At 35.1% G+C, this 18,721-nt stretch overlaps 2 protein-coding genes across 5 annotated transcripts in view; both read right to left on the reverse strand.

Annotated features, from left to right (window-relative positions):
• LOC141394831 (galectin-4-like) overlaps positions 1–5,570 on the reverse strand; it is a 112,121-nt gene extending 106,551 nt beyond the window's left edge. For all 4 annotated transcript variants that reach the window (XM_073969782.1, XM_073969779.1, XM_073969774.1 and 1 more), the window contains exon 1: positions 5,426–5,570. The gene's annotated coding sequence lies outside the window, so the exon portion shown is untranslated. The remainder of the gene's footprint in view (positions 1–5,425) is intronic.
• A 10,191-nt stretch (positions 5,571–15,761) lies between these two features.
• The window catches only part of dbr (debra), a 75,700-nt gene continuing 72,740 nt past the window's right edge, over positions 15,762–18,721 (reverse strand). Inside the window, exon 7 of the mRNA XM_073969788.1 lies at positions 15,762–17,168. Coding sequence (XP_073825889.1) covers positions 17,156–17,168 — 13 coding nt within the window. The 3' untranslated portion in view covers positions 15,762–17,155. The remainder of the gene's footprint in view (positions 17,169–18,721) is intronic.

Below are 18,721 nucleotides of genomic sequence, written 5' to 3' on the forward strand. Positions count from 1 at the left end.
CGCAAACATCAATTCATTTGGGGGCTGTATAGGCAGAGGCGTAGCTCATCATAAATCGTTTGTATGCTTTGGAAATATACGCATATTAAGGGATTGTTAAGACATTGGTTGTAATTTGGTATTTTGTGTCTTTGTAATTTGGTAATTTTGTGGTTGTAATTTAGTATTTTGTGTCTACAGAGGCTAAAAAAACATTTCCAAAGTTTGTTTATGTAGGTCCACGTTTTGGTAAAGCCCCTATATATAGTACGAGTCACTTTAAGCTATTTTGAAGGTATTAGTCCCATTTTACCACAGAATTGGTAGTAATTTCTTACTTTGTGTCTCCAGAGGCTAAAAAAACATTTTTAATCAAAAAATGTTTACATAGGTTCACGTTTTGATATAGCCCCCATAAGACGGTATCTCCCGACTTTCGCTATTTTGAAGGTTTTAGCAATATTGTCCCACCAAAATGGCTGAAATTTGGTATTTAGTCCTCTTTTGGGCTACAAAACTTTCTCCCAGAAATTTTTCAGCACAGGTCCATGTTTTGATATAGCTCCATAGAACTGTACCTGCCGATTTTCTGTATGTAAAAAGTTTTAGCCTCATTATTTCACCAAAGTAGATGAAATTTGGTATTTAGTCTTTTTCGGTGCTACAAAACTTTCCCCATTATCGGTATCGGTCCACGTTTTGATGTACCCCCCATAGAGCGGTATATCCCAATTATCGGTATTTTGAAGGTTTTATCACATTATCTAATTATCACACCGAAATGGCTGAAATTTTGTATATATTGTTAGCTGGGGTTATATCACTTTTCACTTTTAGTTTATCGGTATAGGTCCACGCCTTCATATAGCCCCAGTACCTAGCGATTTTCTGTATTTTGAATGTTGTGGCCTCAATATCCCACTAAAATGGCTGAAATTTGTTGCTTAGTCTTCGTTGAGGGTATAAAACTTTCCACCTGAAATTTGTAGATACAATTCCACGCCTTTATATAGCCCCAAAATGGCTGAAATTTGGTAGAAGATTAAATCTGGGGGTTTACAAAATTCCACCTGAAATTTGTCGGTATAGGTCGACGTCCTCAGATAGACCCCATAGAACGGTAGCTCCCGCTTTTCGGTATTCGGGAAGTTGTGGCCTCTTTTAGTCCCCATAGAACCGAACCTAACGGTTTTCGGTATTCTGAAAGTTGTGGCCTCAATATAACACCGAAATGACTGAAATTTGGTATTTAGACTTCCATGGGGTATAAGGGAATTATAAGTGTAAGTCCATGTTTTCTTTTGAAGGTTGTGCCATAAATATCCCATCGAAACGGCTGAAATATTATATTTAGTCTCCGTTGGTGGTATAAAACTTTCCACCTGAACGGTCGCTGCCAATTTTCGGTATTTTTTTAACTTTTAACTCCATTATTCAACCGAAATAACTGAATTTTAGTATTTAGTCTTCGCTGGAGTTACAAAACTTTCCTACAGAAATTTATTGGTAGAGGTCATCGTTTTATACAGCCTCCATAGAACGGTGCTCCCGATGTTCGTTAACTATCCAAATTCAGAACATCTAGCTATTGCCCAATTTTATGTATTTCGCTCAATTTGAAAAATTTCGTGGTGGAGGCTATAAAAAGTTCGGCCCGGCCAAACTTAACGCTTTTCTTACTTGTTTGTGCTATTCTTGCTCCTCCCCAGCATCAGAGTTGTTATTTATTTGTGAATCAGCAACATGAGTTCCAGAAGCAGCATAGTACCACAGTAGAGTTGTGTAAATTGAACTATATTTCACTACCTAGTTCACTATCTAGTTCAATGGACACCGGTCGTTTCTTTGAACAAAATGCGTATACTTAATATCTCACGTTAGTTTGAACGATGTTACTCATACGTTTTTGAACTAGGACAGTGAACTACCACGTTATACGCGCTTGGATGTTTGTACGTTCATGGCGTCAGGTTCCGCAGTTGATAACATTTGTGTCAGGCCGAATGCCCATCTCATTGATCTCGTTGACTTCTTTTATGAGAAGAATATGAAAATATCCGTCTCAAAAGCCAACAACCACATTGTTCTCCATATGGACTGCAGATATAAAGCTCCCACTCAACGTTCATATCAATAATTTTGCCCACTATGTCCTGGGGATGACATTCGTTAGCTGATATAAGTTGTTTGTGCATGCCACAACTATCTGCGATAAAATGAGTAGTGGAAACAGGGCTCTCAAGCCTCTAGCTGGCAGCACAAATAAAGAAGCCTTGTTAGCCGCATACAACTCTACAGGTCTGAGATACGCAATAGAAGAATTTAAAGGCCTGCCAGAATGCAGCCCTGATAACTGTAACAAGGTGTCTAATAATGTCTCCGGTGGACCATTATATATCATCTTGTGGATAGGTAACTAACCCAGGCATGTCTGGAGAGATCTACCTAGGAATCTATATTGATGATGAAGTTGATATATATCATGTCCTAAAAGGCCTCGGCGGGGGTACCTTTCCACAAGATGATAATTTGCCGACGATCCGGCAAGATACGCTAGAAGAATTTAAAAGCCTGCCAGAATGCAGCCCTGAGAACTGTAACAATGTCTCCGGTGGACCATCATCTATCATCTTGTGGATAGGTAACCAACCCAGGCATGTCTGGAGAGATCTATCTTGATCATGAAGATTATATATATCATGTCCTAAAAGGCCTCGGCGGGGGTACCTTTCCACAAGCTGATAATTTGCCGACGCGCCGGCAAGATCATCTGCTTATGTAAGTGGCCTCGGAGGACATCAGGAGTTCTCAGGGCTGCATTCTGGAATGCATCGTTCCTCCAATTCCCAGGAATGCATCGTTCCTCCAATTCAATTACAACTGTCTCCGCATTATGAGTCGCAGAAACATCATGGTAGCCGCGATATGGGTCACAACGTTTTAAGGAAGGATCGTACAAGAAGCGGATTAGGTGGACTTGCCTTCTTTATACATCAGTTTGTCCAGTACAGGCCTCTTACGCTTGAACTTAAATCTAGTGATCCATACATGGAATGTATGAGGGTAGCAGTAAAGAGGGGGACTGCCGATGAAGAGTTTCTTAATATGTACATACCGCCGTTGAATAGTTGGTGACAGGGAACCTCAATGCTCATTATGAGCTTTGGCATTCTATCCTAGGCAATATATGATAGGACTTGCGGTTTCCAAGCAAAATCGCGAAAACCTAAAAAACACCTAAAAATGCGAACATTGACCGCGATTTATTTAAAAGGCGCTCCGGCAATTTTTTTTTCAAATTTTTCTCATCTATGATCACAAACTTCCCAGGCTTCCATTTAAAGTTCGTTCAGGCGCACCGGGGTGCTGGTCGTATACCCGAAAGTAGACTAAATTGGATAACGATCGATTACTCGACTCAGGGTTTATCCAGTTGCTTAAGTATTACCATTATTATATCTGAAGCCTGGGAATAGAACAGGGTGGTGCCGCTATTCAAGACAGGCAAGGATGGCATCCTGCCGCCAGTAGCAAAGATAATAGAGGCACTACTCCTCCTTATGAATATAAGCAGTTTCCAAGTCGCACAGTATCAACATAGATTCCGAAAAATCCACTATACCACAGCAGCATTACACACCATATCCACACATATTAGTTGAGGACTGAACGAGAGGAGACCGTGGCACCGAGCAGTCGTGGTCACTCTTCACCTATTGAAGGCCTTCGATGCCGTCAACCATACTAAGCTGTTCGAGGACATGGTTGAAACGTCGGATAGTCAACTATGTATATAGTAGGCCGGGGCGATTTGATCGATTAAGGTTTTTTCCTTCCATACAAATAGCCCCACCCTAATATATACATATGTGTCAACGCCAGTCGCTTGTGAAATTCAGAAATAAAAAGTCTACGACCCGTAGAGTTTAAACAGAAATTTCGGCTGATATCCCCCCAACTGTTTAACCTCTAACTTTCTGTAGGTTCATGTTTAAGTCGTTCGCGTAAGGCACAGGTATTTACAACAAGATCAAATGAAGGGACAAGGTCCTTAAGTCGCTTGCTGGCATCACTTGGAGTGCTGACAAAGAAAGCTTTTTTACCTCTTATAAAGAAAGCTTTTTTACCTGACAAAGAAAGCTTTTTTACCTCTTATAAAGGAATAAGCGGGTCTGTGGTAAGCAATGCACCGCCAGAATCTTCAAACCTGTCCGAATGCCGTCCGAGGACTGCAAAAGGATGCCTTATGACATCAGTGGACCACCTTCATGAGGAAGTGAAGAGTTTATCAGTGGATCAGTACAACAAGATGTTGTCGATGCATTCCCGGTCACCATATTGTAAACAGGCTTCTACTACCCCAGCATGTCAGGAGATGTCTTCATGATCTCTTGAGGGAGGTATAAACGAGAAGCTCTCGATCAACGAGCCTATCAGACAGGTTTGGATAGGATTCACACTGATATAGTTGAGCAGGCAGTACAAATATACAGTGTGAATGCCGTACTTGAAGATCACGCCCCATCCATCGCAGTAGAAAGATCCCAGCTGCCAATGCAAACGTGAGTGGTTTTAGCCCAATTGCGATCCGGACGATGTAGCCGCATCGAAGAAGACGAAGGAATGTCAGAACAGTTTCACTCTATCTCAGATCCCAGTTCGATTAAACTGTGTACATCTGGGTACACAGACTATAAGCACTATAAAATGTTGAGGTTTTTCGTTTCTCTTTTATACCCAACATAACCTAAATAACGTCCGTTTATCTTAATCATGTACACAAAGTGTAGGCCTGCGTCTTCATATAGTCACCATAGAACGGTATTTGGTCTTCGCTAAAGGTACAACATATTATTACAGGTACAAAACATCCCTTGCAAAATATGGGTAACCTCTCGTTGTAGATTTTTTGAAGATTTTAGCCACTATCCCAATATATTCAGGTTTAAGTCTACCCAATATTACCCACTTTTACGTATTTCGACTGCCAAATTTTCGAACCGATGTTGCTGTAATTTAGTATTGTGTGTTTCCAGAGGAACAAAAGCTCAATTCCCCGCTTTTACTTGTTTTTTTTTTTACTAATTTGTTATATTAAAGAAAGCTAAAATATGTATGTACTAATCATACATATCTAACTCGAATTCTCCCCCTTAGCATGGCAGGTCAGTTAACCCAAATACTTGACCTCACTTGACAATCATAACGAAACATAGAAATCACCCTTAACACACTCATGTTGGAGCTAGTTTTAGCCAACATTCTTACAATGTATGTATGTATTATAAAAAACAAGCTAAACGAAAGTTAAGAATTGCAAACTTCGTGCAATTCGTCAGCTACAATTGTAAGCTAGCGATAATTGAGTTACTATAACCAACTATGGGGTAGGTTAAGGTTACAGTTGTGATAGGTAATACCAAAAAGTAGTGCAATACAAACTTACCCCTTTTATACGAACATAAAATACACTCATATCAATGCGATTAGAGAGTGTTAATATTTTGTAATTTTTACGATTTTGAATTGAAAAGTGTATTTTTAATAATTAAGACTTTCATTACTTTACTGCCCAACGGCTCAGAAGCTACAATGTTCTATTGTTTACAAATATTCTTCCATGAGTAGTTGTAAGATTTTGTCAGGTAGTTACTCAATTTGTTTGTTTTTGGAAAACACTTGAGTGTGTTTACGTACATACGTATGTATGTATGTATATATACTACTCAGTTAAGCTTGACGTAAACTTGAATTAAAAGTGGGACAAAATTCTAAACAAAAGCACGTAAATTTTTTCAGTTAACAATTGCGCTTTACAATGGTAATGTTCAGTAGCGAAGTTCATTTGGAGTGTTTAACGAGATATGAAAAGTAATCATTCATTACTTAATGTCACTGGAATTATAAATGGGTCATTTCAGTTCATGTTGTTTTGAGAACAGTGTTCAGAATCGATAGATTATTTTTCCTATTATATTTAACAAAACGTACAAATTATTTAAACTTTTAATGGAGGCTAACATCACACAAAAGAATAATTCTATAGCATCTACTATCCATAAAAGATCGGAAAAATGCAGAATATACAATGTATTTAGTTGAGTTTCAGATTCATGGTTTGAAAATTAAAATTGTAATATTTTGTGCAACAACTGACAACATGTTTTTCTTTACTCTTCTTAGAGGTAGTTTACACTAGCTATCAATGCCATATTAGAGTGATGCAATGTTCCATCCTTAAACTGTCGCTAATATGTGCAATATTGGGGATTTTCCTTACGCCGTTTAAGTTTTGCGTCCACACCAACAAAGTTGCATTGAAATTACGTCTCCACATTGCCTGTGTGGGTAGATATGGAATGTTTTTATTTCGTATGTTTGGACAAAATCTGTTTCAGAAAATTTGGAGTCGATGTAGCTATGTCCCAAGGCGAATTTAAGAAGTAAAAAAGTATCAGTCGGCTTTGCCGAAAGTGATATAGCCTCAGCCTATGTGAATTGAAACTGTGAGCCAAATTTTTGACCAAATCCGTTGACCACTTCGAGTGCTATACTGCGCTCCAGCCACTACACATCTTGTCATACGGATTTTTACAACTTTCGGGCTATTTTCTCAGAAAGTATTTACTTGCCCCCGAAAAAATTGTACCATCGTAAGTGGGTCAGTGAATGGAAGTTGCTTCAACAAAGCTCAAAGTGATTCGAGAGCAGGTCTTAAAGTAAACTTATCCGAAATTTTGTGTGGGAGGTACCCGAAGGAGTGGACAAATATAGTCCATATTCGAACCTGATCTATACCTGGCAGATATATTAGGATGTGTAAAGTATGGACACTCCCTTCAAGAGTTGTCGTACGCACAATTTTTCCGAACATTTTTGAACTTTTGTGGAGTAGGTACCTGAAGGATTGGACCTATATGGCTTATCTTCGAACACAAACTAAGTTTGCACAAAATATTGCGAAGGCCAAATGTTGGACCGAATCGGCAGATACGTCGGAGGGTTTTTTGCACCTTTCAGGCTATTTTGTCAAGAAGTATGGGCTTGCCGCTGATGAAACTTGTACCGTCGTATGGAGGGCCGTGAATACAAGTAGCTACACCAAAAATCAAAACGATTCAAGAGAAGGTCCTAAAATGAACTTTTCCAAAATTTTGTGTGGGAGGTACCCGAAGGCGTCCATATTGAAACCTCACCTAAGTTTGGTAGAAATTTCACGATGTGCAAAGTATGGACCAAATCGGTTACTTACTTTAAGAGTTATCGTGCGCACAAATTGTCCGAACTTTCCGAACTTTTGTGGGGGAGGTACCGGAAGGAACGGACCAATATAACCCATCTTCGAACTTAAACTAAGTATGACAAAATATTTCGAAAGCCACAATTTGGACCGAATCGGTTGATCCGTTCGAGAGTTATCGTGCGCACCAGCCAGCCAGACAGACGAACGGATATGGCTAACTCAACTGCAAATTGTCTGAAACACATTCGTCCAAACATACTTGGGGTCTAAAACCATTATTTCGATGGGGAGATACCCTAAGGAGTGGTACGATGTACGTTCCATATTTGGACGTAATCCAAGTATGTACGCGAATGTTATGTTAGGCACAACCAAGTTTAGTTAGTGCCGGCAGATTTTTTGGAGCTCCAGAGCCATTATCTCAAAAAAGTATGGACTTGTCCCCGAAAAAGAATACACCGTCCAGGAAAAGAATACAAAGTCAAAATTTCGATTTTTAACAAAAAAATGTGCCGTTTATTGGTCATTAATCGGTCAAAAAAATTTTAAGGAAAATTCTCTTATTTGAAGACAAAATTTTGCTGTATTCAATAAACTCACAAAAATATATAAAGACTGAACACCAAATTGGTGTAAGTTTGGGTGGATAATGGGGCTAAAACTTTAAAAACCCGAAAATTCAGCGGTACCGTTCCACGGGGGTTATATCAAAACGTGAACCAATATTAACAATTCTCTGTAAAAATATTTCGCAAGACCTGTAGTGCGATTCTCTAAGACATTTTTTGAGTTACCGACAAAAATCGGTAAAATTAAAATGCTTATAAATTCGGTAATTAACGATATTTTTCGGTAAGTTATCGACCAAGAGAAAGTAGTCGAAAAGTTCTATCGATAGCAATAGAGTTGTCAACATTTATTTGAACTTTTCATTCATAATTTTGCGTTTTAATTTTACCGACATTTGTCGTTAACTCAAAAAATGAGTTAGAGAATCGCACTACTGGTGAAGACTAATGCTCTGTTCCAGAACCTGCAAGAAGCTACTATTTTTTACTACGATAACATTTTTTCCTTTATGTTATCGGAAAAAATAGTAAAAATTAGTAGATTCTTGCAGTACTGGAACATACCATAAATATCAAATATCAGCTACATTGGTTGTTTAATGTGGCTAAAACCTAGAAAATACCGAAAATCGGACGATACCGTTCTATTGGAGCTATATCAAAACGTGGACCTATGTACATAATTTTTATCAGAAAATTTTTTTGGTCCATTGGGAACCCTCAATTCAAAATTTCGGCGTATTTGGGCGTGAAACATATGTAAAATCTTCAAAATTCCGAAAATCGGGAGGTACCGTTATGTGGGGTCTATATCAAAACGTGGACCTATGTCCATAATTTTTGTCGGAAAAGTTTTTTGTAAAGTGAAACCCCCACATCTCAAAATTCAACCAATTTGGTTGATAAGTTTAGCTAAAATATTCAAAATACCGAAACATTAAAAAGTACCGTTGCATGGGGACTATCCCAAAACGTTGACCGACCATCGCAATTTTTTGCTCTCGACATTGTCAGTGAAGTATATGTATTTATACCAAAATTCATCTGCCAACGCCAACTCCTTTTATATTTGACCACCGTTTATTTGAACTCGCGACATAGTGCAGTGTTTTTTGTGAGGTTATGCGCCATTATCTCGGGAACTATGGACTTGCCCTCGAAAAAAATTACAATGACGTTACGGGGGCCGCACGAACATCCTGCCACAAACAAATTCATAACGATTCGTGAGGTGTCACTAAACTGCACTTATTTCAAATTTTGTGTGGGAGGTACCTGAAAGAGTGGACTGATATAATCCATATTCGAATCTGATGTGTGCTAGAGGTAGTATTACGATATGCAAAGTTTGGTTCAATTCCGTTACTCCCTTCGAGAGTTATCGTGCGCACAAGTTTTGTGACAATTTTTGAACATTTGTGGGGGAGGTACCTGAAGGAGTCGACCTATATGGCCCATCTTCGAACATAAATCAAATCTGGACAAAATATTTCGATACCCAAAATTTGAACGGAATCGATTGATCCGCTCGAGAGTTATCGTGCGCACCAGCCAGCCAGCCAGACAGACAGACGGATGGACATTGCTAGATCTACTCAAAATTTTTTTATTATTTGTTGATTTTCCGCGTAAATAATAGTAAATTAAATAAATATTGAAACATCTACGAATAGATATGTAACGCTGTCAACGATTTTTGCATAAATTTTCTCATAACAACAAATAAGATATTTTTAAATATTTGTTCTTTATATGAGAATTATCAAAACATGGACCCAGAGACCCCATTTTCAATACCAAAAGTTCAGTTGACATAAGAAAGATTTGAACGAAATTTTGTCAGCCTAAGACAAGTGGTTCGGCATTTATAGAGTTTTTACCCAACACTCGGGTAAATACTCGGGTATTTACCCATTTCTATAAAGTATTGCAAAACTATCCATTTCGAAACCATTTCACAACTTAATCCCAGGAATAGGGTGTAAGATGTTATATTGGCGATTCAATATAGTAAATAGCCACAAATTGGTATTTACCCAATTTACCGGGTATTTCCCATTTACCCACTGTTGTCACCCACTGTCCATCTTTAGTCTGGCTGGAGCGCACGACAACTCTCGAACGGATAAACCGATTCGAGCCAAATTTTTCACGTCGTAATATTTTGTCCAAACTTAGTTAAAGTTCGAAGATGAGCCATAGCGGTCCACTCCTTCAGGTACCTCCCCCATAAAATTTTGAAATTTTCGGAAAAAATTGTGCGCACTATAAATCTTGAAGGGAGTAACCATACTTAGCATATCGTGAAATGTCTATCAAAATATAAATGAGGTTCCAATTTGGACTCTATCGGTCCACTCCTTCAGGTACCTTCCACACACATTTTCGGAAAAGTTCAGTATAGGACCTGCTTTCCAATCGCTTTGATTTTTTTATGTAACAACTTGTATTCGCTGTCCCCATTACGACGGCACAAGTTGTATCAGGGGCAAGTCCGTACTTTCTGAGAAAATATCCAATAAGTTTAAAAAAACCTCTATGGCACCGTGAGAAACGGTTGGAGCGCACTATAACTCTCGAACGGATATGCAGATTCTATCCAAGGTTTGGCCATCGTAATATTTTAACCGAACTTAGTCTAAGTTCGAAGATGAGCCATATCAGTCCACTCCGTTAGGTACCTCCCCCACAAATGTTCGGAAAAGTTCAGTTTAGGACCAGCACTCCAATCGCTTTGATATTTGTTGTAAGAACTTGTATTCGCTGTTCTCATTACGACGGTACAAGTTTTTACGAGAGCAAGTCCATACTTCCTGAGAAAATTAACCGAACTCTGTAAAAAACCCTATATTCGGTCTAAAATTTGGCCTTTGTAATATTTTGTCCAAATTTAGTTTAATTTCAAAAATGGTACATATCGGTCTTCTCCTTAAGGTAACCCCCCCCCCCCCCCACTTATACAGATATTTTGATGAAATGTGGAAAATGTAATCGTGGTGGTGTAGGGTATCATATAGTCGAATTCGCTCGAGTTTAATGCTTTCCTTACTGCTTCGTAAGTTTTTCAGGTTCTTTTGGGTGAACGCGCGGCACATGTCAGCTCGCTACCTTTAGCGGGTGTTAAAGGTAGTTCCCCAGTGTCCACTTGAAATGAAAGAGCGACCAAGATACATACGTCCATAAGCAATATCATAGACTAATAAAAGTATAGACAACCTCAAACCAAATAACTCATAATTTTTCGAAGACAATTTTTGCGGGTTAATTGCAATATTTTGATAATTGTTTTTATATGAGGATGTAGAACCGGCCTTAGCTGGCCCATTACAGAACATTTGCTCGGAACAAATGTGCTGTAATGGGCCAGCTAAGTAAGTAAGTAATGTAGACCCGGCCAAAGACTACCCAAATATTGTAATTTACAAGAATAAATAGATTAAAAATTTATAGTTATTGCCATTTTAAAAATTGAGTGCATATTAAGCAGACTCAGTTCGAACATACTCACTGAGAGGATTTCTGTGTCTATACATTTATTAGTCTATGGTTGGTAGGGTTTTGGGTAGGGAAATCCCGCACGGGGAATTCCCGGGAATTCTCAGTTTTTAGGTTACGGGATTTTCCCGGGAAACAAAATCATATTTCCCGGGACATCGGGAAATATCTTTTTACATTTATCACAACTAATATTTAATGAATGAATAAACTATGCCCGTCACTTTTATACCATAGAATCAGAATTCGATTAAATTTTACAGTCAATCAATAAATTAGAAAAGATTTGGAAATAACTTTAATCTACAAAAGTGTCTTCGGAAAAAGTGAAGTTTAAGAGCTCCTCTTGGATAGATTTGAATTTTCTTCAGCAAACAATCCTGCCTACCTTACAAAGAAATAACGAACACAATATCAGTTATAATTTCCAAGAAATTTGAAATTTGAAATTTCCAGAAATTTGCAAATATAACGTATTTCCCAAAAATGGGGAAAATGTACGTATTTAGGGGCACACCACGCCCACACCTTCCAATATTTTGACCTAATTTTTTGGTTTCCTTAGTTTCAATACGTTTGCTATCGAATCCCATAAAGAAATATAATATCTTTGACAAAACAAAATTTTGATTTTTGGCCAAGAAAATCGATTCCTGAACCATTGTGCGACGGTAAAAATTTTGTCGAAGGCAAGTCCATACTTTCTGAAATAATGCCTTTAAAGCTCCAAGAAACCTTGACGGCAACAACTAAAATGGAAAGTTGGCAAGTTGGTCCAAACTTTGCACATCGTATTATTTCATCTAGTCATGTATCAGGTTGAAATATGGACTATATCGGTCCTTCGGGTACCTCCAACACAAAATTTAGGAAAAATGCAGCTTAACAGCTCATCTCGATTTTTTTTAATTTTTTTTACCAACTACTTTGATGTACACGCCTGCACGTTGTCGTAACAACAGAGAATAACAAATCCAAATGAGAGCCATGTCAGCCGTTGTTTAACAAAGGGACATTGCTCTCCCTACAATTCTCTCTCATTTATTTTGGACACCAATGACCAACTACATTGGGTAGTAAGTAAGATAACCGTCGAAGGGATAAATCTCCCACACTCTCTCTTTTAAATGTTTGGCAACATGTTTTGTGTGCGGTCCTAGTTAAAACTGTAAAAAAAATTCCGTGGCAAATCCGTACTTAATAAGAAATTGGCTCAAAAACTAAAAAAGACCCTGGAAACATCTGATATATTTTGTTTGCTTCTTTTGTTCAGGTCCAAGGCTGAGGGTATATCTTTGCTGGCTGATATTTTCTTACTTGTTTCAAGCAATCTTAAGCATAAGAATAAAACATACGATTTTCGAGGGCCACAAAATTGGAATTTCTGATCAATAACTTCATTGTTTGAGCCATACACTTTCCATCGAGCGATTTCCTTAGCTTTGAATAATGGAAATAGTGTGAGCAAAATCCGGGAAACATGGTACATTTTTTCACATTTCTTTCGTTTTGAATCGATATAGCGAAAACGTGTAATCCATTTTTACCCCGCAACTCTTTGAAAATATTTGATTTCATATAAGTTACTATGGGAAGATAAAAAAATAACGGAAATATTGAGCCACTCTCATATTTTAAAAATTCCCGGGAAATCCCGGATTCCCGGGAATGGCGATTTTATGAGTCCCGTTTCCCGGGAATGATAAACACCGGGAAAACCCAAAACCCTAGTGGTTGGTCTAGTCTTTACAATTATATGTATGTCTTTCAGGCATGTCACAGATTCCGATCGGAATGGTTTCAATTCCGCAATTTAATTTCGATCGTTTTTGTTTTCGCTTCTTCAGATTCCGATCGAGCATAAATATGACAACGTTAGACGAAAAAGGATATGATTATAAAACACTGTAGAAGTTTCTATTAAAAGGAAGTTTTTTTTTGCGAAAAGAAAGTTAACTTTTACAAAATGCCGGGAGTTTCTATTGTTTCTGTAATTGAAGCGCAAAGAAATGAACACAATACGGAAAAAATACGCCGAAGGAATTAAAGAGATACTTCGGACCCCTTGTCCTATCCCAGTGCAGAGTGAGCATAAAATCTATAAAGATTTTTTCTTGTGCCGGATTTCTGTGTTTGACCCTAAATTATTAAAACTTTATTTAATACATCAAAATAACATATTAAAAATTCTTACATTTTGTACGAAACTCCTTGTTTGAGTTATTTTTTTATTATGTTTTCTTTTTTATCTTCCCTTTAAGTTGTCATTCGTAATGCCAGACTGACTGTTTAGTTTTTGCAAACGATTAATATTTGTTCGAAGAAAAAAATCGATTTTAACGAAAAAATTATGTGGCAACACTTCGTTAACAAGTGGTTTCGTTGATTGAGAAATAAAGAAAATTTGGAAAATTTTTAATTAAAATGATAAAAAACAACTAAAAAGGCGTTAAGTTCGGCCGGGCCGAACTTTTCATACCCTCCACCATAAAATATTCTGAACTAAAATGAAATAATTAGTTTTCATTCCTGTCCCCAACTTTAAGTGGGTACGTTAAAATGTCAGATAATGTACATAAAATGCTTCATTCGGGAGGCCCTTTTTTATGGTGCCTACATCTAACTATGTATGTTGACAATTTTTGGTGGGCTAGAAATTGGGAGGTACCGTTATATAGGGGTTATAATAAAACATTGACCTATGTTGACAGTTTTTGATGGGAGTCTTTAATGTCAAATAACTCCTAATTCGGTTAAAAATTGCAGCTAGAATCCTCAAAATACCGAAAATCGGTACATAACGTGGGAACTTCAAATGTCATTAACAGCTAGTTCGGAGGTATGTGGGCTATACGAAAATATGAACTTAAATGAACAATTTTTGTTGGCTTTTAAATTTCAAATACCAGAAAGTTCGTCCAAAAAATAAGGCTAAGGTACGGAAAATTGGGAGATTTGTTTTGGGGCTATACCAAAACATGGACCTAACCAACCATTTTAAGTAAAATCCTCAAAGTACCGAAAATCGGGAAGTATCGTTATATTGGGGTTATGTTGAAAATTGTTGATGCAGATGTGTGGTGACCACTACAACCTTCAAATGTGAAATTACAGTTAGTTCGGTTAAAAATTTTAGCTAAAATTGCAAAATTATTGAAAATTGGGAGGTACCGTTATATAGGAGCTATATCCGAAGAATATGGACCTATGTTGACAATTTTTGATGGAGAGGTGTTGTGACCACTAAGAATTTCAAATGTCAAATTACTGCTAATTTGGTTTAATATTGTAGCTAAAATCATCAAATTACTGAAAATCGGAAGGTACCGTTATATGGGGGCTTTATCAATACATCGACCTTTCTTGACAATTTTTGGTGGAGAGGTGTGGTGACCACTAGGAATTTCAAATGTTCAAATTACAGATAATTCGGTTAAAACTTGTAGGTAAAATTCTCAAAATACCGAAAATCGGAAGGTACCGTTATATGGGGCTATACCAAAACATGGGCCTATGTTCATAATTTTTTCGAATATAAGTTTTTTGGTCACTAAGAACCCAAATTATAGCTAATTCGTTCTGAAAATGTAGCTAAAAACGTCAAAATACCGTAAATCGGGGGTACCGTTATATAGGAGATATACCAAAACGTGGACCTATGTCCACAAGTTTTCTTATATAAGTTTATTGGCACTTAAGAACCCTAAATGTCAAATTATAGCTAAATCGGTCTGAAAATGTAGCTAAAAACGTCAAAATACCGTAAATCGGGGGGTACCGTTATATGGGGGCTATACCAAAACGTGGACCGATATAGCCCATCATCGAACTTGACCTGCCTGGAAACAAAAGACGCATTTTCAGCGTCCTATCTCCATTTTTGTGGATGCTAGAGTGATTACCACAGACGGACGGACGGACGGACGTGCACAGATCGACTCAGAATTTTACCCTGATCAAGAATGTATATACTTTATGGGGTCGCAAATGAGTATTTCAATGCGTTACAAACGGAAAAACGAACTTAATATTAATAATACTATGGTGGAGGGTATAAAAATATGATATTTATTTTCATATTTTTATACCCTCCATTTGTTAATAATAAAATAATAAAACAATAATTTTATTATTTTTAAGTGTTTTCGGAGTGTTTTAAAGTGACATGTTTCCAAAAATGCAATTCCACTTGAGAAACCAAAAGTGGTTTCATTCCGAAAAATTTTTTCGTTTTTCGGTTTCTGAAGAAGCTAAATACGAAATAAATTTCACTTTCGATCGGAATTGGTTTCTGTGACATGCCTGTTTGATTGTTTTCTAAGATGGAGTTCATGAACGGAAGTTAGGGTTTTTTGAGACAAAAATCCTTTTATTCCAAAGGAGCCCCTTTGTCTACGTCGACTACTCTGGTCACAACTTACGTCATATTCGCGTTTGTCTACTATCTGTGTCTGTTAATTATAAATTTAAAACAATTTTTTGTATATATTTGTTTGTTTTTTATTAAATTCATTTTTTCATTTTATATAAGTATTTATGTACATATGAAGAACTTATTGAAGGAACATCATTATTTTACAAAAATAAACTTAAATTTAAAATTCATAAAAACAATTCATAAATTTGAATTGGAAATCGGTTTTCTGATAATGTTTATAAAATTAGATTGGATGTATTTTATACATATTAATATGTAAGGATAAACTTCATTTTGTGAAATAACTTAAAATGTATGTATGTGTATTTACATCAATTCAATCAATATTCGTTGAAGATATGTTATTAAAATAAAAATAAATTAAATACTAAATATTGTTTATAAAAAAATATATTTTTACAGGATAAAATCCTTTAGGCGTAGGTGTGTTATGTGTATGTACATTTTGGTAAAGAATTAATACCTCAATTTATAAAATAATTTTCTTCTATATCTAGAAAAATTATGTTATTTACCATGATCATGGTGAACTTTCAAATAGTTTTCCACAAAAAAAATTAAATCTTAAGAAATTGTGTACTTTAGTAGAAGATTTTCCATTTCAAAACAGCAATATTAATCGTCATTTGTAATTCATATGTAGATTTTAAATTCTAAAAAGTAGTTTTATTATCCTTTGCTTTTTTGTCAATTTGACTTTGTAATAATAGAGTTTGCGTTTATTATTTCGTTGTAAAGTTTTGTTACTTTAATGAAATATTTTATTAAATTAAATGATATTGATACAAATTTTGTATTTGTTATTACAAAATTCTATATAAGAATATTCCAACAATATTCTATTTTATTCTTATATGTTGGAACTCAATTTTTAAATAACTCAAATCACATTTCAAATATTATCGTGATATTTTGTTCTCTGTTTGAAGTTATGGAATTTTAAAATTCAAAATACATAGTAAGGCTTTAGTAAATAGAGCTTATGCCACAAAGCATAATTTATACAAATATATATAGCATTTATTAGAGATTTTGAAATCCTATTGAGTTAAAAAATTAAGCATTTTTTGCTTATGAAAATTTTAGATTTCTGCAGCACCTTAGTACATACATATATATGTACATTAACATAATTTGACGTTATAAACATTTGAACATGTTATTTCTTATAATAGGTACCATAAAATAATATTTTACTTCAAAACATATTTAAATTTTAGTGATATATTCTAATATCTTTTCTTTTAAATCTATATTTCATAAATATTTAAAAATAAATGACCGTTTTGATGGTCCTTATTGAAATTAGAAACCATTATAATGGCGTTCTATATACACATTTATATTACAGATTTTTTTACAAATTCAATTTGTTTTAGGCTTTAATTTACATTATTTTCTTACATGTTATGTAACAAAACAGATGCAGGTTTAGGAGTATTTTCTGTGGGAAATAGAAGAAGATGGGGAAAGAAAAGAGAAAGAGAGAAAAATAGAAGATAAGTATTTTTTTCAAGCCATTGTCCAAAATATTTTTTATTAAACTATGTCCAGTTGTTTTAAAAGAAGTCTTACAAAATAATTTTTAGGGTTCTTACTACAAGTTACCATAAGAATATTTTTTTTAAACATTGTACGTAAGATTTTTTGGACTTTTATATTTAAAATTTTTAAACATGAAATTTTTCAAATGAGTTTTCGTTAAATAGATTTCACGAAAGGAAGAGAAGGCAGACTATGACATAAGCTGAAGAATAGTAATGCTTGTTGAATTCATTAAAAAAATATCTTTCCCTAAATCCCAATTCTAATTTACTACAACTCACTTTAAAAACTTTTTTTATTCTATGTAGCATATTTCAGATTAATTTTCTACCAAACTGAATCTAAAAATTTTTACTGTTAATTCGTTAAATTGAAAACAAAAACAAAATTGTCCTCGTTTTAAAGCTGAAAACTATGAATCAGTTAGAAAAGCTGCTGACTATGAAACTGTCGTTGCCACATTTGTTTTTAGTTTTACTGCACAAATTAAGAGTAATCAACTTTTAAAAATTGTTCAAACGTCTGAATTTAAAATAAACTACATATTTTCTGCTTTACTTTTTGGCATAGAAACAAAATATCCTTTCCCCAATTTTATATAGACACAAGTTAACGAAGAAGAATTCTTGAATGCATGAAAAAAAAAAAGACTACAGCAAATTTCAGATTACTTTACTACCAAAATGTTTAAAAGTTGTGAATTCTTTAAAACGAAAGCAAAAACAAAAATTTTCTCTTGTTATAGGTGAAAAGTATGAATCTGTTAGAAAACTACAGACTATGAAACTGTCTGAATTTAAAATAAACTAAATATTTTCTGCTTTACTTTTTGGCATAGAAACAAAATATCTGTTCCCGAATTTTATATAAACACAAGCTAAAGAATTCTTGTTGAATGCATGAAAAATCTCTTTCCCAACGTCAAATCTATTTGACTACAGCAAATTTCAGATTACTTTTCTACAAAACTTATAATAAAAATGTTTCAAAGTTGCTAATTCTTCAAAACAAAAGCAAAAACAAAAATTTTCTCTTTTTAAAGCTGAAAACTATGAATCTGTCAGAAAAGCTGCAGACTATGAAACTATCATTGCCACAGCTTATAATTTATTTATTTATCATTATTATTGTTATTATTATTATTATTATTATTATTATTATTATTATTATTATTATTATTATTATTATTATTATTATTATTATTTATCATTATTATTATTTTTATTATTATTATTATAGCTTTGTTCCTTTACCTGCCTGAAGGTTACCATTTCTTACCATTTTTAACCTGCAAAGCGTCTCTTTACTTTAACATGCATACGATTTATATGAGACCAGTTCACCACTTTTACCATTTTTTTCCACTGTTACCATTTTTTAAAGTAAAGGAACAGACCATATGTTATTATTATTATTTATCATTATTATTATTATTTTTATTATTATTGTTAT

Source organism: Musca autumnalis, unplaced genomic scaffold, assembly GCF_047663935.1.
Source record: "Musca autumnalis isolate F117 unplaced genomic scaffold, ASM4766393v1 scaffold_2, whole genome shotgun sequence".
Classification (NCBI taxonomy): Eukaryota; Metazoa; Arthropoda; class Insecta; order Diptera; family Muscidae; genus Musca; species Musca autumnalis.